This window comes from Peromyscus maniculatus, chromosome 10, assembly GCF_049852395.1.
Source record: "Peromyscus maniculatus bairdii isolate BWxNUB_F1_BW_parent chromosome 10, HU_Pman_BW_mat_3.1, whole genome shotgun sequence".
NCBI lineage: Eukaryota > Metazoa > Chordata > Mammalia > Rodentia > Cricetidae > Peromyscus > Peromyscus maniculatus.
In genome coordinates this window covers 2,891,127-2,912,520 of record NC_134861.1, presented here as the reverse complement: position 1 = coordinate 2,912,520, position 21,394 = coordinate 2,891,127, and the positions used below count along the sequence as shown (strand labels likewise).

The 21,394-nt window shown below is 52.3% G+C and overlaps 1 protein-coding gene across 5 annotated transcripts in view; it reads right to left on the bottom strand.

Annotated features, from left to right (window-relative positions):
• Positions 1–11,349: 11,349 nt before the first annotated feature.
• Positions 11,350–21,394, bottom strand: part of Sorcs2 (sortilin related VPS10 domain containing receptor 2) — a 385,723-nt gene continuing 375,678 nt past the window's right edge. For 3 of the 5 annotated variants that reach the window (XM_016004035.3, XM_076545710.1, XM_076545712.1), the window contains exons 22-27: positions 21,227–21,339; positions 20,235–20,360; positions 18,918–19,017; positions 18,324–18,426; positions 15,567–15,673; positions 11,350–13,600 (exon numbers count right to left, since the gene is read on the bottom strand). In XM_016004035.3, the coding sequence (XP_015859521.1) occupies positions 13,536–13,600; positions 15,567–15,673; positions 18,324–18,426; positions 18,918–19,017; positions 20,235–20,360; positions 21,227–21,339 (614 nt within the window). In that variant the 3' untranslated portion in view covers positions 11,350–13,535. The remainder of the gene's footprint in view (positions 13,601–15,566; positions 15,674–18,323; positions 18,427–18,917; positions 19,018–20,234; positions 20,361–21,226; positions 21,340–21,394) is intronic. The other 2 variants (XM_006985589.4, XM_076545711.1) reach the window with 1 other exon arrangement.

The window sequence follows — 21,394 nt, the reverse complement described above, 5'->3', positions numbered from 1 at the left end:
TTCGGTGTCATTTAAAACAGTGAGAGGATGACCGAGTGCTTGGCCACAGAGCCCGCCAGGGTGCTCCTGTTCTGGGTTATGGTCTGTAACCCAGTGGCATGGAGCCTATCAGAGATGGACATCAGGAGCCTCCACAGGAAGCAGAGGAAACATTTTCAGGTGTCTGTGACTCAGGAGCTTTGTGACAGAGACATCACTTTTCTGAGGCTGTTAAAAAACCGGCTCTCTCTTCACGTGAGAAGAGACCAGGCAGTCAAAAACTCAGGTGGGAGGCACAGCTGGGGTAAAGACTCAGTGAGAGGGGACAGGTGTGCGTTCCTCTTGAGCCGGAGGTGGGTGCTGTTCAGGAACGTGGAGGGCACCCCCACAAAGACCCTTCATAAACCTTCCCAAGAAGCACCAGAGCAGACTGGGGGCCTCCTTCCTGTGGTGCTAGCTTCCGCTCTGGGAGTCTGGCTGGCCTGCAGTGTGGCTCTCTTCAGGCCCATTCTGCCTCTAGAAATGCCAAGTGAACATTCATGTGCAGACTAACCAGAGCAGAGCCTGTGGCCTGCTGCCTCTAGGGGATGTTTGTCTCAGCATTCTGCCAGATGTGACTGCCGATTGCTACACACAAGACGTTCTGCTGATTGGGTCTCCAAGGAGCAAGTTAGGGGTTTAGGAAGACAGACCAACCCCAGTGCTGTGTCAGGAAAGATTGAAAAGGGAAATTAACCAGGCGGCAGTGGCGCATGCCTTTAATCCCAGCACCAGGCAGAGGCAGGTGATCTCTGTGAGTTAGAAGCCAGCCTGGTCGACAGAGTGAGTTCCAGGACAGGCTCCAAAGCTACACAGAGAGAAACCCTGTCTGGAAAAACAGAGAGAGAGAGAGAGAGAGAGAGAGAGAGAGAGAGAGAGACAGAGACAGAGACAGAGACAGAGGAGAGAAAGGAAATTAGAGGCTCAGGAAAACCACCCCCAAATCTACACCTATGAGGGAGGCTCATATCCCCTTTGCTACAAACCTCAGGCTTGCCTTAGCGTGTCTCTGGGCCAACATCCGATCACAGCCTGCAGGGGACCTGCAGAAGCGTATTCAGGGTCCTACCCACTACACACCCGTCCACAGCCTTGGGATCACAGTCTGTTCTTACAGTGGGTTTACAGGGTACACAAATGGTTGCCAGTGAGACCTGCTCCTCAACTGCTGGAGAGACCTCTAGAGGGGACATTGTTAGGCAGAGTCGACAGCAGATGACAAAGCCTGTGAGGTAGTTGGTGGGCCCAGCAAACCCCAGCCAGGCTGCAGCAGAGCCTTGATGAAGGTGGAGTCTCCTCTGAGAGCCTGGAGATGTATGCTTTCCTGTGCCCTCGGCTTCCTTCCCATGTTCCTGTAGATGCATCACTGAGTGCATGGTGCTCACAACCCTTCCTGCTCCCTGCTCTTCCCCAGTTGAATTCCCCTTGGCCAGCAAGAGAGGCCCTGTGGGTGCTTGCTTTCTGAACAGTCATTTATCCATTTTTTTCTTCTATCTTTAAAAACCAGTTTTTCACATTTTTTCTTTCCTTTATAAGCATGTCACCCTGGACAGAAACCCAGCCACACATACCTTCCCATCAGCACTCAGAGCTCAAGTGTCCCATCAACCCCGCTGTCCTGTTCTCAATCAACTCTTGACAGGACAACTTTAGGCTCCAGCCATGAGCCTCTACAGACTCACTTCAAGTTGACTTTGTGTAGCTTGTGCCTGAGGAGGGTCCAGAGGCTTCTGGAATCCTGCGTCCTGACACACTGGGAGAGGGAGCACTTAGCCCACACAGGCTGGAAACCCACAGTCCATTACCACAGCCCATCTCCTGCATGCTAGAACCAAAGCTGGGCCTCTCCAGCCTCTGCTTAACCCTGATCCTGCATGGTCGAGGCACACTATATCCAGGCAGCATCTCTGTTTGTCCCTGGCACCAAATGCAGAGATCCTTGATGGTACTTGTCTGTGGGTTCTCTGACTGTCTTGCCTTTATATTCCTTTATTTGGAAGCTACACTCCAGCTTCATAGCTGACAGGGAGTGCAGGAGACACCATAACATGAACTAAAAGGCTTCCGTGTTGGCCATGTGATCTACTCAAAACCTCTAGACTCCACGGAAGGAAGATATGGAGTCCAGAGACGTTGCAGCCTTTGGTAACCCAAGGACACGTACCCACCACTGCACCCAATCAGAAGACCATGGTTAGGATGGTCTCCACTCAGCTCTGTGGTCCAAACCTTTAGGTGTAGCCCAAAGCTTCTCTGTGTTTCGCCCTCTAGTTCCCAGTCCCCCAGCTGCTTGTAAAATAATTACTCAGAGGCTTATATTAACTACAGACTGTTTGGTCTATGGCTCAGGCTTCTTGCTAGCTAGCTAGCTAGCTCTTTCAACTTAATTCAACCTATTTCTATTAATCCATGTTTTGCCATGTGGCTTCGTGGTGTTACCTGTGTTCCATTACATCTTGTTCCCCGAATAGTGCTCAGGGTCTCTCCCTACTCTGCCTTCCTTCTCCCTCTGTCTTGGCTTGGATTTCCCACCTGGCTCTATCCTGCCTTACCATAGGTCAAAACAGCTTCTTTATTAACCAGTAGTAGCAGCACATATTCACAGTGTACTGCAAGACCATCCCACGGCATTTAGGGACCCTCTTCCCTTTTGTTGACTTTCTTATTTGCCCATGACCATTTTCCCCCTTTCCGAGATAATTTCATGTCTTCTCTCGCTTCCTCGTGTCCCCACCTCACACCTGCTGCTGCGTTGCCCTGTCCCGGGGCTGGGCACCTTATTGCTCTTTGGTTCCGCCCTTCTGCTCTGGGCTATACCACACTTGATCCCCATGGCCATGCTGTGCTCTGACTTCGAAGCTGGGTGCTGTCCTGTCTTAGCTCTTCCCAGGAGCACCACATGGGCCCACTAGGCAATGGTGGGCCAGCAATTATACCTCACTTCCACCCCGTCTATTCTCTGGAGCTCAGCTCCTGCCCACTACTCACTCACTCAGCTCCCCAGACAGTCCAGGCCATTCAGGCTTCAGGCCCCAAACTAGGCACCACGTGACATCTTTCTTCAGCCAGAAGTGAGTTCCACTGGCCTTGTCCTCACTGTGGCCACATGGCCCAGGCTCCTTGGGCTATGTATGGCTTCCTTTCCTAGCTTCCCCTATTGACCTTGAGTGACCTGAGGACCTGTGGGACCATTTCCCTTTCCTGACATCGTTCTTGACCAGGGCTCCCTCTCCCTTCTCACCTCTTACCTCTCCCGATACCACTAATGTATGAAATAAGTGTGAGGTGTGTAGAGAACACATCAGAGCATTGCAGTTACAGGAAGCACTGGGCCCCTGCCTTCCTTAGCTGGCAGCTGGTGCCTGCTTGCCTGGGCTCTCTCAATTTATTCTAGGGTTGACAAGTTATATGCAGCTATGTGATGGAGCAGAAATGAGGGGATCTTGGGACTCAGGGGGGATGGGGAGCTTGGGTAGGGATTATGCTAGACCATTGGAGACTGTCCCTCTCTGAAGAACTCAGCCAGTGATGAATTCAGGGGGAAGGGAAATGTGATCAGGAACACCAGAACCACCATTTTTCGCACTAAGTCTGTGCACTGGCCACTCTTGCCTTTTCTTGAGGCTGACCCACAACTTTGTAAGGTCATAAAATTAACTGCATCACTTTGACTACTTGGAGTCTCCAGTGCTCTTAATATGAAGTGAGGATCTGTTTCCCACGCTGGTCCCTGCTGTGTCCATGCCAAACAGACACCTGCTGTGGTTATGGGTGGTCTGAGCATTCCCAGATTTGGCTGGCACCACAACTCAGGGTCTCCCACTACTGTGAAGTGGCTTGCACATCTGCTCCAGGGTGACTGTCAGAATGGCCCATGGAGCTGTGGGATGTGCCTTGTGCTGGAGTTGATGCGTGGTCATGACTGAAGCTGTCATTATGGCTGGGTTGCCATTGCCCCATCACTGCCCTGCAGGCAGGCACAGCTCAATACTGCCTCCTGAGCCAAGATCTAGGAAGGTCATTAGCAGAGCTGAACATGTGGGCTGTCCTGACATCACCAGCAGGCTGCCAATGTTGCTGTCAGCTCAGTGATGAGCCAGCAAGTCCTGGACTTGGCCAAGTGCTGTGGGCATACTGGGTCTGTGCAGGCTGGACCAAAAAGCAAGTTGTAGAGGAAAGGGTTTATTTGACTTCTACTTTCACATTGCTATTCATCACTGAAGGAAGTCAGGACAGGAACTCAAGCAGGGTAGGAGCCTGGAAACAAGAGCGAATGCAGAGGCCACAGATGGGTGCTACTTACAGGCTTGCTTCACATGGCTTGCTCAGTCTGCTTTCTTATAGAACCCAGGACCACCAGCCCAGGGATGGCACCATCCACCATGGACTGGGCCCTCCCCCATTGATCACTAATTGAGAAAATGCTTTCCTTACTGCTGGATCCCATGGAGGCATTTCCTCAACTGAGACTCCTTCCTCTCTGATGATTTTAGCTTGTGTCAAGTTGACACACAAAACCAGCCAGTACACTCCCCCAGCCTGGGGTCACCTGCAAGGTCAGGGCTTTGGTCTCGTTGTCATCCTGGCCCTACTGTAGTCTGGCACCCAGGCAGAGGGGTAATTCAAGGTCAGTGGTGCCCTCAGCTTGGAGGACATTTTAAAGACTTTGATCTGGAAAACCCTCCTGTACTCTTTAGAAAAGAACATCTGTGACTCAGATAGACAGAGAGACAATGTACACACAAACATGTGTCCGGCCTCCATCTATCTTATTTCTACTCAAGTACCCAATGGGAGAACACATTGACCTGGCGCCACAACTTTAAGGGCTTTTGTGGTTGTGTGTGTGTGTGTGTGTGTGTGTGTGTGTGTGTGTGTGTGTGTGTGGTGTTGTATGGTGTGTTTGTAGTGTAGTGTGGCATGTAGTGATTTTGGTGTGGTGTGAGTGGTGTTGTATGTATGGCATGTGTCTTGTAGTGTGTATGGTGTGCCTGTTGTGTTTGGTATGGTGTGTGTGTGTTATGGAATGATGTGAATGTGATGCAGTATAAGTGTGTGTGTGTGTTGTGTTTGTGTGTGTTGCATTTTGATGTGTGGTGTTTGGTATGGTATGTATGTTGTAGTGTGGTGTGAGCATGTTGCAGTGTGTCTGTGTGTTGTGCTGTATGTATTGTATTTTGGTGTGTGGTATTTGGTGTGGTGGTGGTGGTGGTGGTGGTGGTGGTGGTGGTGGTGGTGTGTGTGTGGTGTGAGGTGTGTTGTGAACTGAGGCAAAGAAGGATTAGCCTGCTGGAGATGAGGGCTCCTTTCGGTCTTGATGCCTCTCTCTCTCTGAGTGCCTAGCACCCCAAAGTCTGCTTTTCTCCATTTTCTCTTCTCTCCTCCTGCTGGCTTTAGTTTCTGCCTCATTGTACCCTGGGTACGTGCTTATTTATGTCTTCACTTTCCAGGCACTATGATATAAACAGGCTGAGAAAAGAGAGCTTTCTGTATTCTCTAGAAGACAGGTAAATTGTTCTAGAGAATACAGAATAGAGAATACTCTGAGTGCTTATGATGCCTGCTTATAGATTATAAATTTGAGAAAGAGAGTCAAACACTTACTAAAAACTTTTTTGAATGATGGATCCTATACAGGCAAGATAAGACTAGCAATTCATTAGGGCCACAGGCTACTAAAGAGGCACATCCATGCGGACAGACAATCTGAACAGGCTTGCCAACTGCCATGGTCTTTAATAAGGAAGGAGAGAATACAGGTCCCTAAATCCATGTTGGTAAAATCTCCAGAGGACCCATGGAGAGTGAGACAGAGAAGAGCTGGGAGATGTTCCAATATATCTTCCTTTGTCTGTAGATGGATCAACAGCAGCAGATGCCCTTAGATATGCCCTTACCCTAAGAACTCTTCATTCCACTGGCCTTAAGAAAAGAACACCTGCTGTCCGGTATGCACACCTTTAATCCCACCACTTGGGAGACAGAAGCAGGTGGATCTCTGTGAGTTTGAGGCCAGCCTGGTCTACAAAGTGAGTTCCAAGACAGCCAGGGCTACATAGAGAAACCCTGTCTCAAAAAAGAAGAAGAAGAAGAAGAAGAAGAAGAAGAAGAAGAAGAAGAAGAAGAAGAAGAAGAAGAAGAAGGAAGAAGAAGAAGAAGAAGGAAGAAGAAGAAGAAGAAGAAGAAGAAGAAGAAGAAGAAGAAGAAGAAGAAGAAGAAGAAAGAAGAAGAAGAAAGAAGAAGAAAAGAAGAGGAGGAGGAGGGAGGAGGAGGGAAGAGGGAGGAGAGGAGGAGAAGGAGGAGGAAAGGAAGAAGAGGAGGAGGAGAAAAAGAAAAAGAAAAGGAAGAAGAAAAAGAAGTAGGAGGAGAGAAGAAGAAGGAGGAGGAGGAGGAGAAGAAGAAGAAGAAAAAGAAGAAGGAGGAGGAGGAGAGAAGAAGAAGGAGGAGGAGGAAGAGGAGGAGAAGAAGAAGAAGAAGAAGAAGAAGAAGAAGAAGAAGAAGAAGAAGAAGAAGAAGAAGAAGAAGAAGAAGAAAAGAGGAGGAGGAAAGAGGGAAGAGGGAGGAGAGGAGGAGAAGGAGGAGGAAAGGAAGAAGAGAAGGAGGAGAAGGAGAAAAAGAAAAGGAAGAAGAAAAAGAAGGAGTAGGAGGAGAAGAGAAGGAGAAGGAGAAGGAGAAGGAGAAGGAGAAGAAGGAGAAGGAGAAAGAAGAGAACACCTGATGTTTTTCTGTACACAGCCCGGTCTAAATATAAACTGGAGGGTGCAGCAGTGGCCTTTAGTGGGAAATATCAGTCAGAGGCAGGAAGTCCCCAGAGCTGTGAGCAGGTCCTGGCACAGACTGAGAGTTAGATGGACCAGGTTTTACTGGCTGAAGCCTGCTAGGCTGTTACCAGTTCCTGTTCTTCCTAAGTATTTCTGTTTCTGCCATGTGTTATCACAAAAGGAAGCAGCTTCAGGAAAAACCCCAGAGGTGACAGAGGGGTTCAGGGACAGCAGGGGTGCTGGAGGGTTAGGCTCTGGGGCTCTGAAGTTAGGCTGCTGAGCTCTGAGTATCTGGGGTGATTCTGGATCTTGTAGTTTGGAGAGAGAGCAGCGTCTAGCTCCACCACTGCTGTATTCCCAATGCTGCTTTACCTCAGGTACCATGCTCTTGGCCAGTCCCTGGGCTGGTCACTGTACCCAGGGGATCTGTGGTGAAGTGCGTCCTTTCAGATGTCCACTAATATGACCAATACCCATCCTGATGATCCTTGGGACTATGACCATATTTCCTCCTAATTAAATAATGGCTGCTCCTCCAGTGGTGGCTTTAGGCCTCTCCCTGTTGAGGATCCACCCTCTCTTTGGAGATGTAAAAGGGAAAGCGGACATCGATAGTCGGTTTCTGTTGAAATGGGCAGAGGAGATGACAAAGAGCAGACTCAGCTCGTGTCTGAAACCCTGCTGCCCATTGAAAAGGACCCATGAGCCGCACGTAACCTGTTTCAGCTGGGTGACACTAGCCTCGGGCCATGTCACAGGTGTGAAGCTTGCACACCCAGGAGTTATCTCCCCTATGGTCCCCAGCCTGCTCCTCTGGGGACCAGATATGAATGTGGTGGGCACCAGAGGTAAACCCGTGTGGGAGTGTCAACCCTGCCTGTCAGTTGTGGCTGATAATAGGCTTGGCTTGTGGAAGTTCTGAGGGAAACATTGACTATCAGGGCCATTTGTTTCTGTGATACTGAGTTTTTCTGGTTTTAACTCTGTGGCCCGGCTCTTTCCTCTCAGAACCAGAAGGTACACAATGCTAATTACTTCTCTGGGATTTCTGCAAATGACTGATACTTGAGGAATTTCTGAATTGGTAGATGGGTAGGTCCCAGAATAAGGCTCACAAATCTTGGTTTCTGGGCTCTCCCTAGTATATACCTATTGGTTAAAATATTAAGGCAACTCCACGTAGTTAAAAGGGAGGTTTATTTTGTGGGGTAACTTACAAATGAAGGGATAGGTTACAGGGTCTGGGAAAGGTGAAGCGCAGTCCAACGGTGTTCTTTGGAGAACTCTGCTTGGGCTACCTTCAGCATCCAGGATCCAGGAACCAAGAGAGCCGGCCCATCAGGTCTTCAGGCGTCCTCTCTTGGCTCTGCCTTGTAGGCGTGACAGTTACGGAAGGCTCAATGGGGGTGGCACAAAGCTGGATCGGCTACCCACTACATATACCCTTGACTATTTGTACAATGGGCTGGAGACTCCCTGCCATCTCTTTGCATTTGACTCTCTCTCCAGTTCTGTGAATGTGACTGACCACTAGAAATGTCTTCACAGTGGGTAATAGGATCAGCAGAACAGCTTCTCAGAGAGCATGAGAAGTTGGCTTTCTGTGCCCATAAAACTTGTGTGGTTTATGGTAAATCAAATGTTTTTGAGAACTGGTGGCATCAAATGTCTTGGATACCAATGAGGCTACAGGGACCTGGGTCCAAGTACCCATGGTCAGGGACAGGATGGCAGTATGTCCCTGTTGAAGACCAAAGGAAGAAACCAGGAGATGGCAGGGACTGAACCATCGGCAGATGTGGACTTCGGGCCAGCCTCCTCCCAGGACAGCCTGGACTACACTAGGGGCCCTCTGGTGACAGATTGGACTTGCCCATCCTGTGGACTAGAGCTTTTGGGTAGGGAGAGGGCAACCCTGACCCAGAACTTCTCTCTTTTCCAACTCATTGCAGGTGGGACAAGTTGGCTTCAAGATTCCTCCACAGTGGCCCCTGGCTACCTTCTCAAACCCTGAAAGAATTAGATTCCTAGACACTCGGGCAAGAAAACCTGAAAACTTTTGTCAGGAGGCACAGCCCCAACATCCTCTGAGATGTCTCCCTTGCGGGAGATGGTGGGAGAATTCCGACCCATCTATATTCACAGAGCCTTCTTGTTAGTGAAGAAGATAAAAGAGGGTGTTACAGGTCTCCGAGTAGTTGGTCACCCCAAGTCTAGCCAGGGACTTAAGTTAGACACTGAGAATAGTGAAGAGTTCTGCCAGCTTGAGCTTTCTTGATCACCAGTGCTCACTGCCCCAATCATGAGCTTATACAGTTTAAAGACTCGAAACTTTAGAGTCCAAAGAAAAGCTTGCCAATCCCTGTTCCCAATGCATGGCCCAATGGATGACATGCACCCGGACAAACCTATAAGGTTATAAGGCAGACATGTGCTTGGGTCCACCCAGTTGTCACTACATTCAACAGTGAGTCTCTTATCCAGTGTAAACCACTGGGTTCAGTTTTATAGAGGAACCAATGCCTTTGTGTTTACATTAACTTGCCATGGACTATTTGAGCTCACTGAAAGCTGGCTCTGGAGATGGACTCTGGTTTTCCCGCTTCAGACCCAAGCAGGTTTTATCTCAATGTTCTCCAAAACCACCTTCTCTGAGTCCAGACGGCCCTCCAACTATTTGACAGGGATAAAGGAGAGCCACAAACATCCAGAGTAAGGGCGTTGTGGCTATTATATGATATAAAACTATCTTTATCTACTACTTACACTCCTTCAAAAACAGAAGCATGGTTATGGTAGAACACTTTGTGTACTGTATGAAGACGGTCTTGTGTTTTCCATAAGGTTTACTGAGAACTTACCATGCCCCATTGTGGTAGTTTGAATGTAATTTCCCCCATAAGCTCATGGAGAGTGGTACTATTAGGAGGTGTGGCTTTGTTGGAGTAGGTATGGCCTTGTTGGAGTCACAGTTAGAGGCAGCCTTTAAGGTCTCATATATGATTAAGTCACTCTCAGTATCTCTAACCACTTCCTATTGCCTGGGGTCAAGATGTGAGAACTCTCAGCGGCTTCTCTGGCACCACATCTGCCTGCATGCTGCCTTGCTTCCTGCCTTGACTATAATGGACTAAACCTCTGAAGTGTAAGCCAAAGCCACCCTCATTAAATGCTTTCCTTTATAAGAGTTACTGTGGTCATGGTGTCTCTTTACAGAAATAGAAACCCTAACTAAGACATAAGATACCCATGGTTTAACAGTATGTACACAGGTAACATGAATTCATTACCTATGCAGTTTGGATTCTACTTTTTTTTTTTAAACTAAGGGGCTGTTATACAGCACTATCTTCCAAGCCAAATATGCCATGACAACTTATAAAGGATTGTCACAGATGGGCTTGTTGAGTGCTGGTCTGTAAAGTCCTTGCTTCTCTGGGTGCTTTTCCAGAGTAGGAAGGGAAGCAGGTTATGAAGGTCTGAGAACATTAGATAAGGTTTGTAAAAGGTCAAAGTTCAGTACATTGATGTCAAAGCTCTGCTTACATCAATCAAGTTATTGGGCTACTTTCTGTAACATTTACAAGGACTGGCTTAAAAACAACAATATACATCTAATCCAAGTGTATTTAAATGTTTGGTTTTTGTCCAAGTTCTATCCAAGTGTTTCACAGTTCCAGATGGGTTTAACTGACATAGGTGTTTAGTAGCCATCCTTGGAGGCTATGATAATGCTACGGTCAGAGAGATTAAAAGGGAGAATATTTTCCCCCTTCTTGGTCCAAGGTCAGCTAGTTCTCAGGGGACTTTAAGGCATATCCCCTGATATGACTCAGTCACCTGTTCTCTCCTTCAGGGAGGCATGGAATCTTCTTGGACTGAAACCTCCCTGGGCACTGCCTCCTCTTAGCATGAACCAACCAGAGTGGTCCTTGTCCCTCCCCATCACATGACAACACTTGGTGTGCATCTCTGGGAGGTGGGGGATGAGAGAGTTAGAGTGACTTAGGTAAACTAGTAAATCAAAAGCAGGCTTTCTGTGATGGCAGCGTCTTGCTCCCAGAAGTCATTGCAAGAGCAAACAGTGAGAAGGCATAAGAAGCAGGTTTCTGAACAGGACCAGTAGAGAAAGGGGACCTATAAAATACCCAAGTCAGTGTCTGTTTAGGGACTTCCAGCTTCGGGTCTTTCCCCTCCTAAGAGAATACATTCCCTCTCTCCACAGCGTGCTCTTCTGTCCTCCCCAGGTGTCCAGTTCTTTGTCTGTGCCAGGGAATGAACTCAGAAATCCCCCAGACCATCATCATCCCTGGCTCACGGTATGTGGTAAGGTATGTGTATGGTGTGGTGTGATGTAGAGATAGGCACTAAGCATGCCTTCATTCTAAGGTAGACTTGGACCGTGTTTGTTTGGTGTGTGTTGTGTTGTGCTGTGGCATGTGGGGTGGTATGTATGTGATATGTGTGTAACGAGGTGGTGTGTGTGTGGTGTGCAGCATGTGTATATGTAAAGCATAAAGCAGATCTTCACACTAAGGCAGACACAGACCCTGTTGATTTCATCTTTTTTAAAAGCATCACAAATGATTTATTGGTTGTTGTTGTTTTTTTTTTTTAGAAAGGAAAAACAAAGAATTCATCACCTCTGCTATGCCCACATGCCAGGTATGCCCAGGGCCCAGTGGAGAGTGGCATAAGCCCCTGAGCTGGTAGCATCTGGGCTGCCTGTGGGTGCTTTTGCCCCTGGCTGTACAATGCATGGCACCTCAGCTGATAAGCAGGGAAACCCTGTGCCTGCAGAGCGGTCTGCAGTTACGGAGATGAGAACCGGGGAGGCTCTTGGGTCTACACACTCCAAATGTTCCTAATAGAAACAGTAACATGGATTCCAAGTAGCTAGGGAAAAAACCCACCCAGGTGTCCTTGAGTGCTCACAGAAGGCAAAGACCTACAGTTGGTACTCCAGGCGCCGGTGAGCTAACGTGGAGGGCTGCGTCCAGGGATTCTGTGCTGACCTTGGATCTGGTGGGGGCTATGGGGTGCCTGAGAATCTCCTTCTGTGTAGCACTAGGGAACAGGGACGTGGGGACATGTATGGGGGAAAGGTCTCCGCTTATGCTTCTTTCGAGACAGCGAGAAGGTACGTGGGGTAGAGATCTTCAAGTGTCACGTCCTTCACTGGTACTAGGTTCCTGTTTGTAGCCCCTCACAAGGAGGACACCCTACAGTCACCTCTGGAGGGACCCCAAGCCCCAGAGAGTGGCAGAAAGTGAGAGATGCTGGGGTACAGTTGGGACATTCCCCCAGACCAGCTTTGCGCCCCCACAGCTGCCTTGATCTAGGCTGTTCTGTGTATGACATGAACATTTGGACACCAGCCCGTCCCCTAACAGACTGAGTTCCGGAGCTGTCCTGTGGGAGTATCTCCCCTAGATACATCTCCTCTTACACAGGCCACCTCTCTTCCCCAGGGAGAACAGGTGGGTGTGCCGAGCAGCAGCCGAGGAGGGGGTTGAGGCACCTGGGCCTTGCTCCAGGCCAGCCTGGCCTCTGGTGAGGCAGCAAGAGTCTGGAGTTGGGAGGAGGGAAAAGGGAGGGAGGGAGGGAGGGGAAGGGGGTACTGACTTCAGTTTCAAGGCAAAAGGTGAATTGTGCCAGCTCACAGCATGGACCTGTGCTGGGCCCCTGACTCGGGTACCCTGCGTGGGAGGAGCAGAGAGCTGACCCTGGGGCCGCCTCTGCTGCTTCCTGTCTGTGACCCCGAAAAGGCCCCCAGTCGCTGGGTCCTCTACTTCATTCTACCAGGAGACACTGCTCTCCCACACCTCTTCTGGTTGGCTCTACATGGATCTCTCAAACCATAAGGCATCAAAGCCTGATTGACGTATGCAGCTCGTGTGCCTTTCTGGGGCCTGCGGACTCTTCTAGAGCCCAGACCTGGCCGGAAGCCGGAGTCATCAACCTAGAGGCAGTGGAAGGGCGCCTCCTATTGGATGAGCAGGAGCTGCACGTAAGGGTCCCTTCCTTTCTTGTCCCCCCCTTCCCACCCACCCCATTGCCCTGAGGGAAAACCAGAGGATCTTTGCCCCTCTAAACCCAGCCCTGGGCATCCTGAAAAAGGGGTTCTGAGAGCGGGATTCTGATAGAACTTAGATGGCTTCTATTGCCTGGCCTTGGAAACAGAAAGCTAAAAGAAAGAGCCCCCCAAACTCAAATAGCTCTACCTAGGCAGGTATTTACACTGCAGTCGGGAGAGGGTGGCCACCTGGAGGGAGGTGCTGAGTAGGCCTGGCCCATACACTTCCTGGCTCTGGGCTCCTCTGCAGGGTCAGAGACTGTGGGGCCAGGGCTGAGCAGGTCTACAAGTCTGGTGTTGGGGGTGGCTGTGGGCTCACCCCGGGAATGGGCTGGTTCAGCTCCAGGCAGGAGAAGCCAGGCCTGAGCTGCATTTACAAGTCGGAGCAGCCAGGGCAGCGTGTTCAGATCTAAGGACTGTGGTGCGACGGTATCAAGGGTGAGTGGGGACTTTGTGTGGTACCACAGGCCTGTGTCCAGGTGGGTCATGAGTCGGCTGCCCCAGGATCCCCTGGGCCTGCTGGGGCTGACGACGGGGAGAGGTGTCTGTCCTCTGAGTGGGGACAGCTAGAGGAGATGGCCTTTCCACGGGTCTCAGGGGGGGCGTCATTCCAGCTTCACTGCGGTCCTGCACCCTCTATGGAGGTGGCAGGAAGAGAATGTCCTGGCCAGCTGGTGCCATCAGCCCACCAGGTAACCATGCATCTCACGGGAGTTGATGCTCAGGACCACACCCGAGTGGTTGCCTAGGGAACAGAAAGATGCAGCCCATTAGTGAGGCTGGTGGGAAACAGACCACACAGGAATACAAGTGACCCTCAGCAGCACATGGGGCCAACATGCAGTGGGTGCCGTGACGTTCCCTGTGCCCGGTGCAGGGTGTGGGGAGGTGGGGTCTCCAGTGTCCTAGGTGGTGACAGGAGGGAAGTGCCAGGTGTCACCACATGCAGTGGTCCAGAGAAGTATGCGGCGAGGCACCCACTGACCTGCGTGGGGGCTACCCCTGGCATCGGCAGCAGGGGGCGCAGGAAGGGCTGAGACTCTGCCCCCTCTTGGCAAAAAAACACTGCGGTATGAGGTATGGACCGGGAGGCAGGGAGGGAGATGGGGGCCACAGGGGGAGAGAGGGAACACAGTGATCGACAAAGACAGGTTAATAGACGTCCTTGTGTGGGCTGCATTACGAGACCAGGGGATGTTCTCCATAGCGCCTGTCTCCCTGTCTTGCTGTGTGCGCAAAGCCAATGGTGCTGATGGGAGCAGGAGGTGTTAGTGCTACCCAGGCTGTTGGGGCCCAGATCCCTGGCCGTACCTAACTATTTGTGCGACTCTCCATCAGGGCCTCCATCTCACTGGCCCCATTAATCTGTGACATCAGTTGCCAGGGTACCACGGAGAGGGACTGCCATAAGCAGTGCCTCGTTCATGCCCAGGTCCCCATTAACAGTGTCCTGGTGCTATCACTAGGAACTTACATGCAGCATGTAGCTGTAGGATAGTGGACTGCTGTCTGAGACCTCACACCCTCCTAGCACAGGCTATGATGTCCTTGCATGAAAGCAGGGTCTGGCTATCTGGGCAGTGCTTGGCTGCAAGTACAAGGCTAAGCATAAGGCTATGCACAAGGCTATATCCCTCCAGCTCTCTCCTGTCACACGAGTGATTCAAAGGCTGAGTTCCAGTTACCCATCTGCAAACACTGCAGCAACCAGCCGCTCCCAGGGTCAGACAGTGACCAGAAGTTCTGAGGTCTGGAACCTCCTGCATGCTCAGTAAGCCACTGGTGGTGTGACGGTCTCAGAGGCTGTAAATCTGTCCTCTGACCAATACTCCTGGGCTGGCAGATGTGGGAAGTGGCTGGAAGGGGTGGGGAAGCTGCCCCTAGCACTCAGAAGGCCTGGAGGACGTAGGATCCAAGATCAGCCACTGACGGTCACCTTGGGTAACTGAAGACCTTGCTGGGTCACTAATTTTCAAGGTGAGGGCCATCATGGCTCTGAGAAACAACAGACTGGGACACATGCAGTCTTTAAGGTGGATGCCTGTAAGTGACAGCTAACTCTGACAAAGCCTTGCTGTGTGCCACGCTCTGCCTAGATACCCCAGCAGAAGGCTCACAGCCACTAAGGGAGAGTAGACAGTGGTGCCTACCAACACCAAGGGGGCGTAGGTAGGGCCTATGTGGGACAGAGACTCAGGGCAGTGGGGCTCTGGTTAGGCCTGGACACAGTTCCAGCTCAGGAGCCACAGAATGGAGAAAATGACTTGAGAGTATTATCAGAGGTGGGGAGGGGCCATACAGCCAAGGTGGCAGACCCAGTCCTCTCCTGTGGGCATGACAGGAATGAAGTCACCTTGGTGAAAATCCCGTGTCGACAGTGAAGCACCGTCCTGAGGGTCCACACATACCACGCTTTTGAACTCTGCATTTTCAGTGAACAGCTAACGGGAGTGTGAGAGAGGATGGGGTGGGGGCGCTCTCAGGCTTCTGTGGGGGAGCTCCCCACCTCCATGAGGGCTGTTCAAGCTGACCCCTCATTGCCAGGAACAGTGCCCTCCGATAGCCTCTGACTTCATCCTGGATAGCCCCGGGGCTCTATCTTTCCTGTGCCAGGACACTCTCTAGCAAGGCTGGCCTGGCCCGTGTTGCCTGGGCTATGATGGACCCCTTTGTAGTGGGAGCAGGCAGGGTCACCACGCCCCAACTCTTACCCTGCATGGTGCTCTGGGCGTCCTCACTGTGGCTCACGGGACTCGTCATCTCCTGTTCCTTCTCATTGTGCATCTGGGCATACACCGTCCTGCCTGGCCGTTTCCTGCTGGTCAGAGATACAACTCAGCTTTGAATGAGCCCTTGGCCCCAAGTCCCTTTGTGGGGACATGGTGTAGACAGCGTGACACAGACTGTTACCCCAGGGATCCCGCCCTCCAGTATGCTCTCTCCACTCAGCGCTCTGCTGCCCATGGCTAGCCACACATCGGCACCTACCTAGTCTTTATCCAGGCATGCTGTAACTGTTGAAACACATCCTCTTTGTCTCCTAGTGCTGGCAGCCAGGACGGTAATACACACACACACACAGCACACACGCACACACGCACACACGCACACGCACACGCACACGCACACGCACACAGGTGCATAAACACAGTCTCACACACATACACAGTGCTGACCCAGTCCTGAGGGGCACTTGTTGAACTCTGTCCATCCAGGCTTCCTGCTTCTCCACTGTCCATTTCCTTCCTAGTCCAGGCCCCGGAGGAAGCAGAGAGGGTGACGGAGCACACTCTGCTCCCCTAGGACCGGGTCCCAGAGCCACAGGCGTGACCCACTGTGCTGAGAATAACCCCGCTTACTCCAGCCAAACCAAGAAAGGTCATAGGCCCATTCAGAGACAGGGAGACTGAGGCCTCGGGAGTGGTGGTGGCGAGAGCTTGTGGAGATAGTCGCATTCAGTCCCTTGAGGAGGAAAGAGTAACTAGCTATGCCCAGAGGGTGTATGGGACAGACATGTCGCTTTCAGGAAGGGACAGCCAAGTGATGGACTTAGATGTTGGAGGTAGCCCTACCTGTCATCATAGACTCCTGAGTAACCAGTGGCAGTCCTGTCAGCCCCGCAAGGGGCTGAGTGACAGGGAGAAACAGACTTTTGGTGGCTGTGAGACTTGGGAACATTGAGTGGCTTGTGACCTAGCATTCCAATGCTGAGGACAGTGTCGGTCAGAACACAGCCAGCCCCCATCCCCCCCCCCACCCCCCCCACCCCCCCCCCCCGGCTGACATGACCTACACAGAAAGCCCAGGTGGATAAAAGGATAGATGAACGGGGAGGGGGGCAGGGGGGCATTCTGTGGTTTCCCTCTACCGACTGCTCAGAATTCCTCTGCCCTGCTCTGTCTTTTCCCCCTGGGGTGGCCTGGAGCTTGTAGGAAGGGGCATTTGGCCCCTGCCTGAGCTCTCTGTTTCTATGGCAACATATCCCTCCCCTCCGACCTCAAAGCTTGAGCTGGTTCAGAAAGATGGCCTTGACCCTGAGGACGCTGGACCAGCCTCACTCTGGACACATCCGGCCCCTCCCCATCTCGGCATGTGGCAGGCAGTGTCCTGTCCATATGAAGCACTCTGGGGTCAGTCTGTACAGGCTCCACTGGGCGCCTGGGAAGTCTGGAGGGCGGGGCTGGCAGTCACCCACAGGGACCAGAATTCTGTTCCTGCTACCGGCCTCATCCAGCACAGGCAAGCATGCTGCCCTCTGACTGACCACCCACAGCCCTGCATGTCCCATTCAAGATGGGACCAAGTCTAGAGGAGCACCCCGCACTCACATTGACATCCACCCACTCAGACATCCAGAAGCATCCCTCTGCTTGGCTACGGGCATCACACCCAGACCACTTGCTCCTCCACCAAGGGCTCATATACTACCATGCTGGAGCCATGCAAGGCAGGACTTCCGCCCAGCTGGCTTCTTTTCCTTCCTCCGAACCCTCAGCCTCCCCCTTTGTGTCCCCTTTTATAAGCAATGAGACTGCAGGCTGTACATGGCTGAGGCAGGCCTGAGGCAGGACAGCATCTGGCCGGGTCTCTGAGGTGTCCTCAGCAGTCAGCCACCTGAAGGGCTGCCTGCCACTTAGGTCCTGGCCCTGCAACATGAAGGGTGCTAGAGGGCAAAGGTGACCAGGGTATTGTCACATTGGCCTATAACAGAGTGTTCCAAGGGTGTCCCCGCAAGACAGGCGTGGGGCCCTGAATCCAGGTGGCTTTCACAAGGAGGTTTGATTGATGGCCGCCTGCCTCCACGCAGCACCACGCTGCTTATCACCACCCTCCTTGTACTTGTGTCTGTAGAGTGGGCTTGTACCTTCTCATGCTCACCACCCCAGAGCTGCCTCCGAGTGCAGCCTATGGAGAGGACTCTGAGCTCTGCCAGCAGTCAGCCTCACCCAGCACACTGACATAGAAGATGAGGGACATAGCTGCCTCCCAACATCCCAGGAGCTATCCCATGGTCACTGTGAGGATAGCCCATAGAGGGGAGAGGGTTTTAAAGGCCTGTATAGGAGACGCATGGTCTCCAGCATCCCCCCCCCCCAGAGGTTCTCGTGCCCTTAGGTCACTGGAAGCCCATGTGGCAGTCGTAGATGAGGTGTGGAAAGCCAGGAGGCAGAGGTAAAGCAGGCCAATCCTGCCCCACCAGCTTTGGACTTGGTACTGTGCCTCCTAGGACCTTGCATCCTCATATGTAGGGCAAACAGTGTACCCCCTCCCCTCTGTAGGAGAATGGATGAAAGAAAAGATACCCTGAGCCTGTGGAGAGGACAAGGCTGAGAAGAAGAGAGACTGGGAGTCTCCTGGTCACCAGCACAGGGAAGGACTCACACCACCTTCCTCCGTGGCCTGTGGAAGCCACCACCTCTGGGGCCGTGAGCGGCTTGCCACATGTCAAGGCTGCCAGGAGGCCTTACCTTTTGAACTTGTAGAGGATGAACGCTCCCACCGCAAAGAGCCCGATGACAAAGAGGACCACCACAGCCCAGTAGCCACCACTGCCACTTGGCCTCTGAGGACCTACCAGGAGAGCAGCAAGAGGAGAAACTGAGGCCCGGTTGTCCCCAGCCCTGGCCTGGATGAGCCTACTTCATGTTGTCCAGCAGGCCTTGCCCAGGTCGCTGAGTGGACAGCAGGTTATGGAGGATAAAGAACATGCTATGTGGCCTTGGAGGATTGGCCTTTCTTCTTGCCAGAGTCCTACTGTAAGTAGGGCCTACTTTGTCTGGGTTTCCTGCAGAGGGGAGCCACACCCTTCCTCTGCACTTGTTTTGAGTGAATTGGCATGTCCCTGATGGTCTTGATGGCTGCATCCATATAGGCCATGCCAAGATGGCGGGGCTCAGGGCTGGCTGAATGGGAGATGGTTCGGCTAGGCAGAGATACCCCAGCCAGAAGGGTCACTGGCAGCTAGATAAAGGCTCAGATGAGTCCTACAGTCACTCTCAGCACCCACTGGCTTGGGCTCGTGTCCATCCAGCCCCAGAGAAGACCCAAGACAGGTCTGTCACCTGCATCTGTGTCCCTCAGGTCCACCAGGATGCGGAGCCCTCCTCGGAGGATGAAGCTGATCCTATGAGAGTTCAGTGCCTGCTGCACAGCGGCCAGTCTCTGTAAGCAAAGGGAGATGGGAGAGTCCTGGGGCCTGGAGTGCTGGAGAGTCCCCCGGGGCTGGGAAGGGATGCTGCCTGATGCCTCTGTGTTCTCATCGGGGGATGGCATGAGAGCCCACCAGCTGGGTTCACTAGGAACCACTGATGGTGCGGGTAGCCCCGCCACCAACACACAGAACAGACGGAAGACACAGGTTTCAGTGTGTGGGGGTGGAAGACTTGGAGTGCTCTACAAGTTCCCACCCTGGTATGGTCAGTGAGGCTTCCAGGAAGTGGAAGACCATAAAGAGGAGACAGGGCAGGACACCCCACCTAAGAGGGGAGTCAGAAGGAGCTGCTGGATTAGGGAATTCTAAGGGGAACACCATGCCCTGCTCAGGATCCCTGTAACATGGCCAACAGGAGAGGCTCACAGCACACACATCAGAGCTCGCCTAGGCCACCTGTCAGTCACTGTCTAGGACCCAGCATGGAAACCCAACTATGCCCAATGACACTCATTTCCACGTGGCTATGTCTCTGGGACTCTGACCTCAGCTAAATCCACTGGGCAGAGCCGGAAGCTGTAACAGACACAGACTTCCTGTCTTCAGAGGAGAGAAGGCTCTGCCTCTGTCCATTCCCTGAACACTCATTATGAGTTCATACTGAACATACTCCTGCACACCGACACCAGGGGGTGGTCAGCCCACGACCTCCTGAGTGCCTGGCTGGCTACCACAGTCCCTGTGAACTTGTCTTCACCTTCAGAATGGAGCCAGTTGGCCCAAAGGTTACTCAGCCTCTGGGGGCCTCTCTGATGACAGTCCCCAAGGTGCCCCCATCAAGGCATTTCATGGAGGATATACTAGGATTGCTGAGATGATTTCTGGTTTGCCCTCTAGCTTGAGGCCCAGGGTCTCTCACAGTGCTCACCCATGTGTCCCGGTACTCCTGGCAGTGAAGTCCGAGATCACATGACAGCTCCAGATGACAATGTGGGAGAGTAGAAACCACTCCCACAAGCTGGCCTAGCCTCCTCCCCCAGAAGCTACCTATCTCACTAGTCTTGGATTAGTGGGACCCCAGGTCAGACAGCATTACGGGAAGAAGTAAACCTTTAATTGATGTCCCACAGAGATGTGGTTGTCAGGAATGATCCCACCGACACCCTCAGCCATCCAGCCCTGCCATGCAGGGAGGACCTGGGCTCCATGCAGGTGGCCGTGGCCATACCTTGTCACTTGTGAGGCTCCTCTTCCTCGTGGGCCTGGGAGGGGGCAGGAGCACATACAGATCGGCTATGGTGGGAAGTCCTGGCTTTACCACGGTTACCAGCAGCTCCTCAGGGATGCTGGTCTCCTGTGGGGACAGGCGGGATATTCGGATCTTCTTCTGATCCTCATCTTTGGCCACAAGCTAAATTTCCAGCAACATCTGCTCTCCCTTCCTGGAGCCTAGGTACGTCCTGGCCACCTGTCCTGCTCCACACACCTGCCTCTCAGCCCCTTGCAGGTTCCCGCCGTGGTCCTAATGCTGCCCCGCCTGCTCAGGTCTGCCCTTGGAAGCATTCCCCCACCCTGAGCCTGGCACAGTCTAGTGTGCCCTGTTGACTCGTGATGTCTGCCCTTTCCTGCTCCCCAGCCCTAGCCATATACCTGTACAGCCCCTAGCTCACCCAGTTTAGCTCCCGGGGAGCCCTCTGCCTCGTGGGAGTCCCACTCCATATTCTCTGAGCTAAGCCCCTGCACATTCTTCATTACCCAGAACAGTTTCACCAGCATTATTCACAGGATGAAGGACGTGTGGTCAGGGTGGGTTTCTGCCTGTGGTAGTCTTAGCTAGCCTTTCTCTTTCTGGGGGCCTAGAGGCTTAGGTATCCCACTGTCCACTCCAATGCACTGTCTTTGTCATGAGCTGCCTGAGAGACGTGCTCACCCATGTTTCTTCCTATGTCTAAGGAGTCCGGTATAGAAAAAAAATAAAATAAAAACCACAGGTGGGAACTGGCGGTGGCTTTAAGAGCTCCGCCTCTCTGGAGGAGAGGAACTTAGAGTGTTCTGGCAGTGTATGACAATGCAGTCCTGTCCCTCCCTCCCATCGATGATCCGACCTGGGGCATCAACCCACTGCTTCCCAAGCAACCCCAGCCTTGTTCCATCCTCATTTCTCAGCCCACAAACCACACCATGGCTCATGATAGAATTGAATCTCAAGCCACCGGGCACCTTGGAGAGAAGCCGGGTGACCACCAGCCCCACGTCCTCCCTCCACTCAGGAGTGTTGGGGTTAAAGGTGTCCAGGTCCCTGGAGAACTGCAGAGGCACCACCTGGAACTGAGCTGGAAGAGACAGAGGGGAACCTGTGAGGTCTGGGGTGTAGCTGGGACCCTGCAC